This window comes from Bipolaris victoriae (genome assembly GCF_000527765.1).
Source record: "Bipolaris victoriae FI3 unplaced genomic scaffold scaffold_32, whole genome shotgun sequence".
Taxonomy (NCBI): domain Eukaryota; kingdom Fungi; phylum Ascomycota; class Dothideomycetes; order Pleosporales; family Pleosporaceae; genus Bipolaris; species Bipolaris victoriae.
This window is the reverse complement of record NW_014575360.1, coordinates 83,767-97,028: the sequence shown is the minus strand read 5'-3', so window position 1 is coordinate 97,028 and position 13,262 is coordinate 83,767. Positions and strand designations below refer to the sequence as shown.

Sequence of the window (13,262 nt, the reverse complement as noted above, 5' to 3'; positions counted from 1 at the left end):
GTCTAGATGAGTGTGCATGGGGCAAGTGGGGTGGGGTGGTGGTGGGGGGGAACGGGAAGAGAAGGGGAGGAAAGGTAGTGGGAAAGTCGGAGATAGACCCGAATGGGAAAATCATAGCGAACATGTGTAAAGTAGATGCGGTCGGTGGGTTAGTTCTTTTTTCTCCGCGGCGTCAGATATGGGATATATTGTATGTTGTGTGTAGTTTTGCAGAGGAATAAGGTAGGAGAAAAGACACTGCTATGCAGACTATGTAGCGCACAAGCTGGTGGAATATAGCGAGTTCATTTGATATAGTAAGCCGAGCTTTCTATGGGAATAATGTATATGTGTGGTTGATGAAACCGTTGCGCGGGGGGGTTAAACGTATAACCACCCATTATCTAGTCTCTCTGCGTGGAGACAAACAAGAAAAAAAACGGCATCTAAGATTGAGAAATGAAAGAGAGAGAGAGAGAGAGAGAAACAAAGAAACGCGCTAATTTTTTGCCGTCTTGAAAACGTTGCGCGTACATGCGTTTGTTCGTTAGCCAAGTAGGTGACGCCTAAAGAGAAAAAGAGAAGAAAAAAACCCCTTTCAAAGCTCACTGCATAAGAATGTCCGAATCTCAGACACATATCACATAGTGTTGACACGCATCCTGTTCTGCGTCGTCCGCGAAGAAGCCATGCGACGCTTGACACTCTCGGGCGCAACAGCCATGGTGATCCTGAACGTGTCTCTAACCCGGGTCCGGAGCGAAGCCTCCATGGAGAGATACACACCACTGTTGATATCCGGCTCGGCCAGGTCACCCGGGGTGCTGGTGCGTCGGCAGTAGCGCTCTGCAAACTTATCAATGAGCTTTTCGATCCTGCACAGCTCGGCAAGAACAAGGCTGGTGCGCTGAGCACACTCGGCTTCCGAGTCCAAAGTGTGGGGTTGCGTGCAGAGTTCGAGCTGAGTTTCGAGTGAGACGTATAGGAGGCCGCGCTGGTGGTCATGCACTCGTGCAATGGCTTGGAACCATGAGAGGATTTTCATGGTTGCAAGATTGATCGTCGATGCAAAGTGAGGATTCGATGTGCAGTCACACTCTAGTAACGAATACAGACTATCCACGGCGGCCTTATTGGTGGCGAGGATGGACTCGAGTGTCGGAGAACCACCCACCGCGCTGGTGAAGTCGCTGGCAGAGGTTTGGGACTCGAGTGGTACGTATAAATTGTTCAGTGTTTGAAAGGCGGACATTGTGCAGTCGTGGGTTGCAAAGTTTCCCCATGCTGGAGGTGTTGATAGTGCTGCGGATAGTGTTGGTGAAGGTGAGTCAATGGCTGTCTCTTGTGATGTGAATATGTTATGCTGCGCACTCAGCATCTGGTGGTTAGTGTGCGGTGAAGGATGCTGCGATTCCAGTGGTGTAAATAGGTCAGGCTGGCTAGGTGTACTGATAGACCGTACGTGTCCATGTACAGGAGTGTGTTGTTGGGGAAGATACTGGGGCATTGGAATGAACATATCCGTCTGACTTCCAAACATCATGTGATCATCGTTGGCCCACGCGCTGACAAAAGACATGGTACCTCCTTCAGAGCATGCTGGCGATAGGCTATCACCGAAGTTGTTTGCGACAAAAGCATCTTGATAGTGGAACTCCGGCGTGCTGGGGCCAACGTAGAAAGGGTCTATTGGCTCGGGTGAACTCTCAGATGTATGAGAAGTAGTGCGTGGAATTAGATCGAACTGAGCCCCTGTGGGCCGGTATGAGCCAGCGGGTGATACTTCACGTTTGATCGTCCCGTCCAAATTCCGGTTCTTGCGTGGTTTGCCCAATCTGCGCGTGATGAGTGCATGCTCATGTCAGATGTATAGATGATATATACCTCATAGATGGGGAGTAGTTGCAGCAAACATTAATGGTACCACATCGCTGGCAAGTTGGTCTTACTTTGTCACACTTGACCTGCTGCTGGTTAACGGGTTGACAACTAGTGTGTGAATGGGTAGGCGTACTTTAGCACGAGAGCATGCGTCACATGAAGCTCTCATCTTCCGAGGCTTTTGGAGTGCTTTCGAGGCACTAGCTGCTGAAGCAGTCTCTTGGCTGAATATGGTATCCTCCATTTCGTGTAGTGGTAGTTGATGAGGAGAGTATGCCTGAACTGGGACCTGGAGCATATGTATCGACAGCAGTGTGACTGAAGGATGACTACACCGAGCTTTTAAGTGGCATGTGTTTTTATATAGAACCATAGCTGGCGACGGAGAATGCGCGTCTTGACTAGGATGGATACGGCAAGGATCATAGCTGGATCATAGCTGGATCCAGCGTGCAGGAGGCGTACATGCGACAATCACTGGGGGGCGGTCGAGTAGCGTCAAGCTGATGCTTAGGAGTACAGGGACAGGGATTGGTGCAGCCATCGATGTCGGACGTGCTTGGATGGGGCTGAAGGCTTACATGGCAAGTTCCTTGCCTCTATCAAGTCTAGTACAACTCGAAGAGTATGCAAATCCATACGAACGCATTAGTATCACTAGTGATGAGGACGGAAAAATGCCGCGCACACCGGAACGTGACATGGCCTCGATGTACCCTCGCATGTGCGGCTCTGGGGGTAGTTTTGTGAATATCTCACAGCATCGGCCATGTGTTTGAGCGACGGCACACAGCAAGCCAGAAATACCTTGCACTGAGGCTCGGCAGCCTGGTGCTGCGGCGGAGGGGGAAGACTTATCCGGACGGTATGGATAGATTGCTTCCACGAGGGTTACACCGAGTGGGTCGCCGCTTAGATATGCTGGTGCGGCGTTCCATCGTAGTATTGGCTTCGCAGCACGGCGCCAAACATTTGAATCCAGCCACCACTGCTGCGTGCCGCATTCAGTCGCTCTTGATACCATTGCTCAATGGGCGCGTGGGGGTTCTAGTGCTGACTTAGCTTGTTTAATCCGCTACACAGAAAGAATAGCGCATGCCAATCATGACGGCAGAAGCAGCTGAGCCTTGGGCCTCTGACTTGACAGGCATTTGGTAAGATATTCGGTGTGCAGGCTACACGAGGACATGTCAGGCAACGTCTGGTAGTTCCCAGGGCTGAAGGCAAGTAGGACAGGTTGCGTGGGACGGAGGGTCTGCCCGTGGAAGGGCTAGTCAGGATCCTACACATTAGGATCCAGGGAACCGGTCAGATGAATGGCTTCATGAGTGCTGCTTGTCGCACACTAACCAAGACTGTGCAATTCGCGGGGTCCCACTGCGCAGGGATCTGGCAACAGGCAAAGTCAGGATTTTGCTGAAGCGGGCCGATCGTGCGAATGATGACTACGCGGTGCCCACAGAGCCAGTTCGTCGTCTCGAGCAGTGTTGGCCTTGCGACAGACTGGGCCTGGTCGTCCCTATGATACGTATGCAAGTACGATGAGGCCCTTGCCAACAAAGCTCCGTTCTGGCTGCGATGTGGGTGGTGACGCGCGGTAGATGTGTGCAGCCTCGTGGCGGTAATGCAGAGACTACGATGGAGAAGCCCTAGTGTAGGGCTCGAGTAGTACTGTCAATAGCCACTCGCCTTGCAGAAGACGTAGTTTGGCAGTACGAGAGCTGCCAAAGTCGACATCGTCACCACCTGCTCTGCGCAAAAGAGCAAGCGGGCACTACGCAGCACATGGGGACGTGGTGGTGGATTGAGTGGAGGAACGGCATGGGCGCAGGCAGCCGCCCGTTCCCGTTGGCTGCGCTAACATTTGGCCGCTAGCGCGACGTTACATTTGTCTCCTTCCCGCCCCTCAGGCTCCCAGGATCACGACTCGACTCGACTCGAACCCATTGATTCAGTGCCGAACGATTCAGGAACACGCCGAGTACAGAAAAGTCAAGGACAGGGAGCCTTTGCAATATTGGGGCCAAAGATAGCATTCAACGCGAGCGAATGGTTGATCCTACTTGAACAGACCTGCGTAAACGTCGTATCTGGTACAAGGTACAAGTACCCCAACTCCAGGTCCCAGGCTTCATATCCTCATCTGCTGCATCCCCGAATGCAACAAGCATTCTAACAAGGCAAGTGAAGAATGATCTACATAATCACAACTGCGCCTCGGCGCATGATACCCCCATATCACACAATATTCCATGCAGTCAAACAGACGGCACACCAGGCCTTATAAATCAACGCGGGATCGGAATAAGATCCGGAACGTTATTTGAGGCTATCCGCTCATGGCGTGTTTACTTTTGCATTGCCAGTTCCGTTTCACCTACTGTGTACAGAGCCAGAAATTTCTTTTTTAGCGCCTATTAGGCGAGTTGATTAGTAGGGATAGGGCAGGGTAGGGGTGGTAGATTAGATGCGTGTAAATAGAGTTTCTGTTGATATCTACTACAGTCTAAGTTGCTGGTTCTTATTTCGTGTCTCCCTATGTTTTGCTATCATACCGATCGTGGCAATAGGCTGGGATCATTAACGCTGTTGGACACTATAAGCGCGATAAACTGGATATCCTGGGTTAAAATTTCACGTGAACCTCTGTTTAATTTAGCGACATACTTAGCTTTACTGATCGCCATTAATTTCTAGGTGAATCAACCAGAGATTTATATCCTAATACGGAAATCTTTGCTAGCGAATTCAATTACAACCGGGGGTGTTGTTTAGCTTCAGTTGTGGTTGAAATTTCTGTAGTATTTCTCCTGTAGCATTCACACCGCCTTCCCTAAAAGACATAGCCGCCAGGAATAATTTAATTCCAGGCCCGATATCCAAATGCAACTCAGGAACTCCCACCGCCTTTACCGGCGCTGTCCAGTTGCGCCACGTGATCTGTCAAAACTCTAATTGTAAGAGAAATATATCTTCAGCCATCATTGTCCCCACCAAACAACTTTTTCTTTACCGATCAAACTCGTCGGAAATCCTCCTGATTGGGTAAATACCTCTCGTTGAGTTATTAATCGAACTCAATTGTAACATTCGAAACCGGATAAGCCTTAGTTCGCCCGCCAAAGCTCCATGTGGCCTGGTTAGCGCCCTTTCCAGCAACTGAAACGGCAAAAGCAAAAATGCCATGGGTAGCGCGCATAGAAGATATACCAGAGCCATGGCTAGAATACTCCTAGATATTCTCTGGGGTGCAGGGGCTAGTGACCTGCATGTTAGGTAAATCAACCCGACGCGAGGATCGATGCGAGCAGCCTGCTTGCAGCCTGCAGAATGCATTCATCGACTTTAGATATATGTGTACATGTTACCGGGCGTATCCGCGTCTCAAAATTTACGCCTCGGCCCTATCCCGTTCCTTTCCATCTGTTCGGCCCTTTCCAACCCCTACAACTCACATCATATATTCTTTCCGCGTGAGTAGGTATTATGATGTTGTGGAGACTGTTAGTATGTCGGACAGTACGGACATCGGATCACGGTAAACATCCGCTTTGAGAAATTCCCGTGCGACATGCTCCTAAACTGGATTTAGATGATTCCACCCAATCCAAGAAAACACTTACTGCCTCCTCAAGCTCGGCTATCTCGTCCTCTGGTACTTGACAGCATGCTGAGACAAGATCTTCCCCCCGTGCTGCAAGAAGTATAAGGTTTTCGGCACGCTGTACGATCTCAGATGGAACGCCATTCATGGCAGCACAACTAATGTCGGCATTAGTATTAACCTGCTACAAAGCACTGCACGAGCCCACCATGTGCCGAAACTCGAGGTGCTCCGACCTTCTCGGAAACTAGATATAGTTAGTACCTAGCAAGCGGCATGCATGAACACGTATTACTTGTATAGGTAGGTGATTTGACCATGAATTTTCTTCGCTTCAGTATCCACGCGCACTTCCATGTATCCGAATCCAAGTGTAGGTCGAGGTTTAAGTAGGTCCATCTCAAAGATTTCTAGACGCGTCAGAAAGTTTCGTAACCAGATTGTACTACTACAATACCATGAAAGTGCGTGGCTCCAATGACCTTCGGCCTTTCGCTGCCCAAGTTCAACAAGTATTCCATAACTGCGCAAGCTAAGCCGGCTCCGTCGCTTGATGCAGTGCCCTTGCCGAACTCGTCTATAAGTAGGAGGCTTCGGCGCGTGACTAGACTTAGAGCAAGCGAGATTTGCTGCAACTCAAGCATAAAAGAGCTTTGGTAATGAGACACCGTCTCGCGCGTAGTAACTCGGGAGAGGATCTTGTCCGTCAGCCCGATCCGTGCACTGTCTGCCGGCACAAAGCCCCCAACGTGCGCCATATAGACAATCAAAGCAACCTGCTTGAGATAAACGCTCTTTCCTGAGTAGTTGGGACCAGTTAAGATGAGCATACTCGCATTGTTTTCGGAGGTATGCGCTTGGCGGATTTTTGGACTGGTAAACAGACGGTCGTCATGTTGCTCACTTGCGATTTCTCCGTCGCCCTCGCCTCCTTTCATTGCAGTATCATTCGCGACGAAGGAAGGTACCAAAAGCTCTTGGAGCATATGACTGGTGATATCAGTAACAAAACGACTCATCCCATGTATCTTAACTCACCGTCCTCCCTTGATGCGTATAGTATTTTCGTTTGTAATCTCGGGACGGCAAAGCTTATAGATCTTGGCAGCCTGAGCTAAGGCCAGTAAACTGTCAAGCTCCCCGCAAACATCAGAACAGGCAGTCAAGAGCTCTTCGTACTGGAGCAAATACTGGGCTAGTTCATGGCTGATCTCAATTTCTCGATCTGCAATGATGCCATAAACGTCGCCAAAGTGTTCATCCATTTCTCTCGTTTCGCTGTTCTTAAAGTAAATCTGCTCTTCCGTTGCAAACATTCTCTCCCAAGGATGGTCGAGACTGCCATCGTAAACCGCACCGCCCGTGTCTGGATCGATTGGTGTTGTACAGAGAAAACCTATCTGAGGGAAATAGATTACATTCAGAGTAGCACCTGACTAAATTAGTAACTCTTTGCTGCGTCGACTTGGAGAGCCTCTTCCAAGTAAAAGGTATCACCTACGCAGACCAGAAGGCATCTTCTCGGATAATTTTCTCGCAACTTGATTGAGAAGGTAATCAAGACTATCCAGGGTCAACTTCATCTGGTCTAACTCTTCGTCAATACCAGGCATGATGACAGTGCGACCTTCTTCTGCGGAGCCAGCTAAGTCAATAGTTTCACTGATCTTTCGCCCGATCTGAGCCAAGTGGTAACCTTCGAGCTTTTCAAAGACCTGTAGCAATCAGTAAAGAGGCTATAGTCAAACCCCATTGATATAGAGTAGAAGGGTAGTCACATCTAGTTATCTCTTGTGAGTGCTTACCTTATTTCTGATGACTATGTGTTCTCCGCCGATAACATCCTGGAGTGCGTCTTTGATCTTCAGGGCATGGAAAGCAAACTGCTACAATCAATTCATTAAAGAAAGGCACTGACATGATGAATGTTTTGTACATACGGCTCGGATAGATGTCCAGATACTCTTGGCAAATCCTCCAGTCTCTCTTGTCGAGCTGTTTGCTCCTTTTCTAAGATTGACCATCATGACGCGCATATTGCCCAGGTTCTTCAGGTTTTTGACAAGCGCTTGTAGGGCTGGCTCGTTGTCAGGACGAGTGAAGATACTGACGGTATCCAGTCTCTCATTGATGACGTCCAAATTTAGGCTTGGGCGTAGAAATTGCTGTCTTAAGAGGAACCTCCCTTGCTGTGTTCGTGCTAGATGATGATATAGGCCATATATAGAGAGACCTTCTTTTTCGCCTGAGCTGGCCTTGGTCGGACCTTTGTTATGTGAGTGCGGATGTGATTCAGCGCCCATGATCTGCAAGGAATGAAGAGTATCGGTGTTGATGAACATGGTCTCGCGAAGACTGCACATTTCTAGTTTCGAGATGCGGAACATGAGATCTGCGGAACGATCACCTGGGAGGTACGCTGCTGCTCGTCGACGTTGTAGATATGAGATCAGTGCTCCAGCGCATCCGACCTGTTCGATTCAGTAAATACTACGGGGTTGTGCAACAAGCCAGTAAGTACCGTTGAGTGGCTCTCAAGATCAATCCACCCTGCAAGTCGGAGAAGTTGCCCCTGCTGACCTGCTGATTGGTCTTTTCCCGGATGGCCTACAGTGGCAAGCTCTCCGGGAACGTTGAATTCGATGTGGGTACCATCGTCTTTTCCCAAATGAAGACTTGCAAGCTTGTTCTTTGCAGAATTGTAGTTGAACTCGCTCGGTGGTCTGACTTCAAGCAGAAATGGAAGGCGGAATTGGTCATTGTCGCCACTCTTGGCGTCAGGGTCAAGACAGTCAATCACTCTGTCATCGATCTTGGTGGAGACCAGGATGACTGTAGGATTGACGTATATCCTCACTTGACACAGTAAGCAAGACTGAGGCATGTCAGTTTACAAAGCACCTACAAGAGTCGACAACATCAACATGGCCATACTGTATATCCTCCATGAAGTAAAGTCTTTCTTCAGAAGCAATATAGTAACAGCAACCCACTGTTCCGCGAGTATTCAAGTCGACAGCCATGACGATTTCATTCAGCATGTCATCGTTCTCGTCGACATGATGACTGGCTTCAGAAGGCGCGTCAAGGGACGACGTGTCGTCCAGGAACGGCCCTCTATGGATCTGGACGTGGGGTCTACTTGTCCCAGACCGCGCAGTTGGAGCCGCCCGCACGGAAGAGCGCCATGATGTGGCGGTAGAGCCGGATGTACCACGAGTGTTCTCACGAGAATTGCTGTTCGAGGAAGTGCTACTACGACCGCCTGTGTGCCGATAGGGAAGCTTGAAGGGAGGCCGGCGTGGCATGACTGTGTATAGCTGTAGAATTAATAACAGTTGTGTGTTGTGAGTTGTCAGAGGTGAGAGACGGTGGGTAGACTGACATGCGAAGAGGAAGGAGCGGAAGCACGCCTGCCTCTCGCGACGTACAAGAACACAACTTTGAGCAGGGTATCATTGTCATTATTGCAATCTACAGAGAAAAGAGATTTTTACCTACAAACGCCGATTATGCTACACCATATACATGCAATGGTCCTTCTGGAGTCTGTTTTACAATCATGTCGTCGTTAGTCATACAGCATCATGCCGCGGCAGAGACCGCAAGGCCTGCACCACTTTCTTTGATCGAGACGATGGCCTTGTCACCACTGCGAATCTCACCACGGATCAACTTGTCTGCTAGACTGTTGCCAATCTCTCTAGCAATCAGTCTGTTCAAGGGTCGTGCACCAAACTTTGGATCGTACCCTCGGTCGCATAGCCATTGTTTGGCCTCGTCTGGGCACTCGAGAACAATCCTACGGTCATCTAGTCGCTGCTGAAGCTCTTTCAGACGTATATCGACAATGTCTCTAAGCGCTTCTCGAGATAGACGGCGGAAAATGATGAATTCATCGAGGCGGTTAAGGAACTCAGGTGGGTATGTAGCAGCAACAACATCCATGACGGCGCTGCGCACTGCGGGTGAGATCTCGCTTGAGTCCTTGTTGACGGAGTGAATGGCATCGTCACCAACAATGATGTCAGCCCCAAGGTTAGATGTCATGACAATGATGGTGTTGCGGAAGTCCACCTTGTGGCCCTGTGCATCCGTCAGGAAACCCTCGTCGAGGACTTGGAGGAGCAAGGTCGATATATCCTTGTGGGCCTTCTCCCACTCATCGAAGAGGAGAACGGCGTATGGCTTTCGTCGCACAGCTTCAGTAAGCTGGCCAGCATCCTCATACCCAACATAGCCGGCAGGAGACCCAATAAGACGCGACACAGTGTGCTTCTCACTGAATTCGCTCATGTCGAAACGAATTACAGCTTGCGGTGTGCTGAACAGATATTCTGCGAGTCTCTTGCAAACCTCGGTCTTTCCTACACCCGTTGGTCCCAGCATCATAAAGGATGCAATAGGCCTGTTCTCGCCAGACAGTCCAGCTCTCTGAAGACGGATCGCATTTGCAACAGATGTCAAGGCCTCGTCCTGGCCCTTGACGTATTGGCGCAAGGTGTCCTCCATGTGTATGAGCTTTTCGCTTTCTCCGGAATTGAGCTTGGATAGTGGAATGCCAGTTGTCCGGGAGACAACAGATGCAATGTCGTCCGCAGTAACGGAATCGTGTAACAAGGAGCCCTGGCGGCTGGCTCCTGCAGTCACTTCCTCGTCTCTGGGAAGTTTTTGTTCCAGCTCTGGGATCCTGCTGTATTGCAGTTCACCAGCTTTGGCAAAGTTTCCTTCGCGGCGGGCTTGTTCGAGTTCAAGCTTTGCACGCTCGAGATTCTCTTGTGCGTTCTTGATAGCTTCGAGCTCTGCTCGCTCCTTCTCCCACTTCTCAGTCAGCACCTTTACTTCTTCTTGCTTTTGTTTGAGCGTCTCCTCAAGGCGCTCCCGTCGCTCCTTGCTAGCGATGTCCGTCTCCTTGCGGAGTGACTCTAGCTCGATCTGAATAGTCATGATCTGGCGATCCAGCTCCTGGATTGCATCTGGCTTGCTCTCTTGCTGCAGACGTAGCGCACTAGCAGCCTCGTCTACCAGGTCAATTGCTTTGTCAGGCAGGAAACGGTCGGTGATGTATCGATTGCTGTAGGAAGCGGCGGCGACCAAAGCGTTGTCGGTGATGCGCACACCGTGATGGACCTCGTATCGCTCCTTGATGCCACGAAGTATGGAGATTGTGTCTTGAACCGTGGGTTCGCCAACAATGATAGGCTGGAATCGTCTTGCCAGCGCTGCGTCTTTTTCGATCTGGCGGTATTCATTAAGGGTGGTTGCTCCGCAAAGCTGCAGCTCTCCGCGGCTAAGCGCAGGCTTCAAGAGATTGCTGGCATCGATACTACCCTCTGCCTTGCCCAAGCCCAACAGGGTGTGTAATTCGTCCACGAACAGAATGACGCCCTTGTTGGCCTCCTCGACCTCCTTCAACACACTCTTCAATCTCTCTTCGAAATCGCCTCGGAATTTTGCACCAGCGATGAGAGAGCCGAGATCAAGGGAGATGACGCGTTTCTCTTGTATCGATTCAGGCACATCCCCCTTAACAATGCGCTGGGCTAGACCTTCGAGAATAGCTGTCTTTCCTGTTCCAGCCTTTCCGATCAAGACTGGGTTGTTCTTGGTTCGTCGCGATAAAATCTGGATTGTGCGCTGTATCTCGCCATCTCGCCCTATAACGGGATCTAACTTGCCATCGCGCGCGCGCTGTGTGAGGTCTATTCCGTACTGCTCCAACGCAGGCTTCTCCGGCTCACCACCAAGGTTCATGCGATGTGTGCCACCAGGAGGATGCGGCCGACCCCCGTTCGCATACCCCCGGCAAGACACCAGCGGCCTCAGGATCCTGTGTTGCTGGGGCGGCAAGGCCACCGATGTGTTGAGGCATAATGGCGGCGAAGTGCGAAGGGGAAGTGGCCGTGCGATGGAGGAGGGGGACGCGATGCGCCTTGCGGCTATTCGTGCTCTACTGGTCAGCATTTTGACATGTATGGATTTCAGAATACGAGCAAGCTCAATTGGGAGGCAGATGGAGATGGCATAATATAGTATTGGTCAATGGATGGCGCGAGCTCAGGCGAGGGCGAGGGCGAAAATGCGCGGTGGTTCGATGAGCTTCCACGTCTAGCAGCGGCGGGCCAGGCCAACGACGGCACGAGTTCTACAGACAAAGCCCAAGGGCAGAGGGAAAAAACATGAGGCGGGGGTGACGACAGCACTAAGGGCCGAGGTGCATAAGAGGCCACGAGCGGTTATGCGAGCATGGTGAAGGATGTGCCCCTCGATCGTGGTCGAGCACGTACTAGCGCGGGGCCGTGCGTCCGAAAGCAATCTCCTCCCAGCCCCAGGCTGTAAAAAAACTTTGACTCCTCCTTCAACCACAACTCTTCGATTCTTTCCTCCCAATACGCACATTTCATTCCTGCAAACATGGGCTTCACCGACCTCGTTTCCGATGCGGGCTTGACCCTCCTCAACAGCTATGTGAGGACGCGCTCCTACATTGTTGGGTAAGTTGCTACCCCACCATGCACACTGTGTACTTTCCCTCTGCATCGCCTTCCATCCCTGCCCACCACTCGAATGATGAGAACATTTGGTCCGTGTTAATGAGGCGGCTTAAGACCCCGCTATCTGAATACAAACCCAAGCGCTTGTCGCACCTCTGATCTAGTTGTTGTTTCTGCTGCATTGCTCTCAGACGGCATTGGCGAGTCATCGACTAACATGCCACAGCTACTCCCCATCGCAGGCCGATGTCAAGGTCTTCCAGCAAATCAAGGAGATTCCTGCCCCCGAGAAGTACCCATACGCATGGCGCTGGTACAACCACATCCTCACCTTCCAGGGTGAGTTCGACTCGCTCCCTGGCGACCCAACCAAGGAGTTCACTGCCTACGGCCCCGAGTCTTCAGAGCTGCCCCTGAACCCCGCCAAGGCCCCTGAGAAGGAGGCTGAGGATGACGAGGACATCGACTTGTTCGGCAGTGACGACGAGGAGGAGGATGCCGAGGCCGCCAGGATCAAGGAGGAACGTCTGGCCGAGTACAACAAGAAGAAGGCCGGCAAGACCAAGCCTGCTGCCAAGTCCATTGTCACCCTTGACGTTAAGCCATGGGGTAAGTTTCTGACGGTGCCCTTTTTGCCATTGACGGCGCTGACAAGTTGTAGATGACGAGACAAACATGGACGAGCTCAAGGCCAACGTTCTCTCCATTGAGAAGGACGGTCTTGTCTGGGGTGCCTCCAAGTTGGTTGCTGTCGGTTTCGGTATCAAGAAGCTCCAGATCAACTTGGTCGTCGAGGACGAGAAGGTCTCGCTAGACGAGCTCCAGCAACAGATTGAGGAGTTTGAGGACCACGTTCAGTCCACCGACATTGTTGCCATGCAGAAGTTGTAGACGACTGCCGCTAGGTGCTTTGATGACTATTTGACGAAGAGTATGCATGATCATGACGGTAGGATTTGGGCTCGGTTCACGGTTTGATGTCTTTATGAGCAGTCGCTAGACGAGAGCCAAAATAACGACATGGTAGAGATACCACTTCCCACTGCGGGACAAGGACATGAATTTTGCCACAGACTTGCACTTGTGATGGGATTGGTTATGTGTTGATCATCTGATCGATCAATTTCCGTATCCTTGGCATGATTACAAGGACTTGGTTCCTTTGCTGTCCATCGCAAGATCTGAGTTGCTACATATACTACATATGCTGTAGTCTAGAGGACGGTATTTGACTGCACAGTGTGGGATGCAGAAACAAGGATAGCCAATGTCTAATTCGGGATGCGTGCTAGCTCTTCAAGGCT

At 50.8% G+C, this 13,262-nt stretch overlaps 4 protein-coding genes across 4 annotated transcripts; 1 reads left to right on the top strand and 3 right to left on the bottom strand.

Moving 5' to 3' along the window:
• Nucleotides 1–619: 619 nt before the first annotated feature.
• On the bottom strand, nucleotides 620–2,104 carry COCVIDRAFT_25674 (hypothetical protein; the record flags this gene model as incomplete). Its single annotated transcript, XM_014702213.1, has 3 exons — nucleotides 620–1,814; nucleotides 1,864–1,943; nucleotides 1,994–2,104. 3 exons carry the CDS (start codon nucleotides 2,102–2,104, stop codon nucleotides 620–622), a joined length of 1,386 nt encoding a protein of 461 aa, XP_014557699.1.
• Nucleotides 2,105–5,393: 3,289 nt separating this feature from the next.
• On the bottom strand, nucleotides 5,394–8,772 carry COCVIDRAFT_36808 (hypothetical protein; the record flags this gene model as incomplete). The annotated part of the gene is made up of 10 exons (XM_014702249.1): nucleotides 5,394–5,622; nucleotides 5,673–5,711; nucleotides 5,760–5,874; nucleotides 5,922–6,454; nucleotides 6,503–6,896; nucleotides 6,966–7,179; nucleotides 7,270–7,347; nucleotides 7,405–7,935; nucleotides 7,986–8,320; nucleotides 8,370–8,772. The coding sequence occupies 10 exons, from the start codon at nucleotides 8,770–8,772 to the stop codon at nucleotides 5,394–5,396; spliced, it is 2,871 nt and encodes a 956-aa protein (XP_014557735.1).
• Nucleotides 8,773–9,049: 277 nt separating this feature from the next.
• Nucleotides 9,050–11,428, bottom strand: COCVIDRAFT_96471 (hypothetical protein; the record flags this gene model as incomplete). Its single annotated transcript, XM_014702248.1, has 1 exon — nucleotides 9,050–11,428. One exon carries the CDS (start codon nucleotides 11,426–11,428, stop codon nucleotides 9,050–9,052), a length of 2,379 nt encoding a protein of 792 aa, XP_014557734.1.
• A 450-nt stretch (nucleotides 11,429–11,878) lies between these two features.
• On the top strand, nucleotides 11,879–12,849 carry COCVIDRAFT_36806 (hypothetical protein; the record flags this gene model as incomplete). Its single annotated transcript, XM_014702247.1, has 3 exons — nucleotides 11,879–11,958; nucleotides 12,185–12,567; nucleotides 12,620–12,849. The coding sequence occupies 3 exons, from the start codon at nucleotides 11,879–11,881 to the stop codon at nucleotides 12,847–12,849; spliced, it is 693 nt and encodes a 230-aa protein (XP_014557733.1).
• Nucleotides 12,850–13,262: the final 413 nt, after the last annotated feature.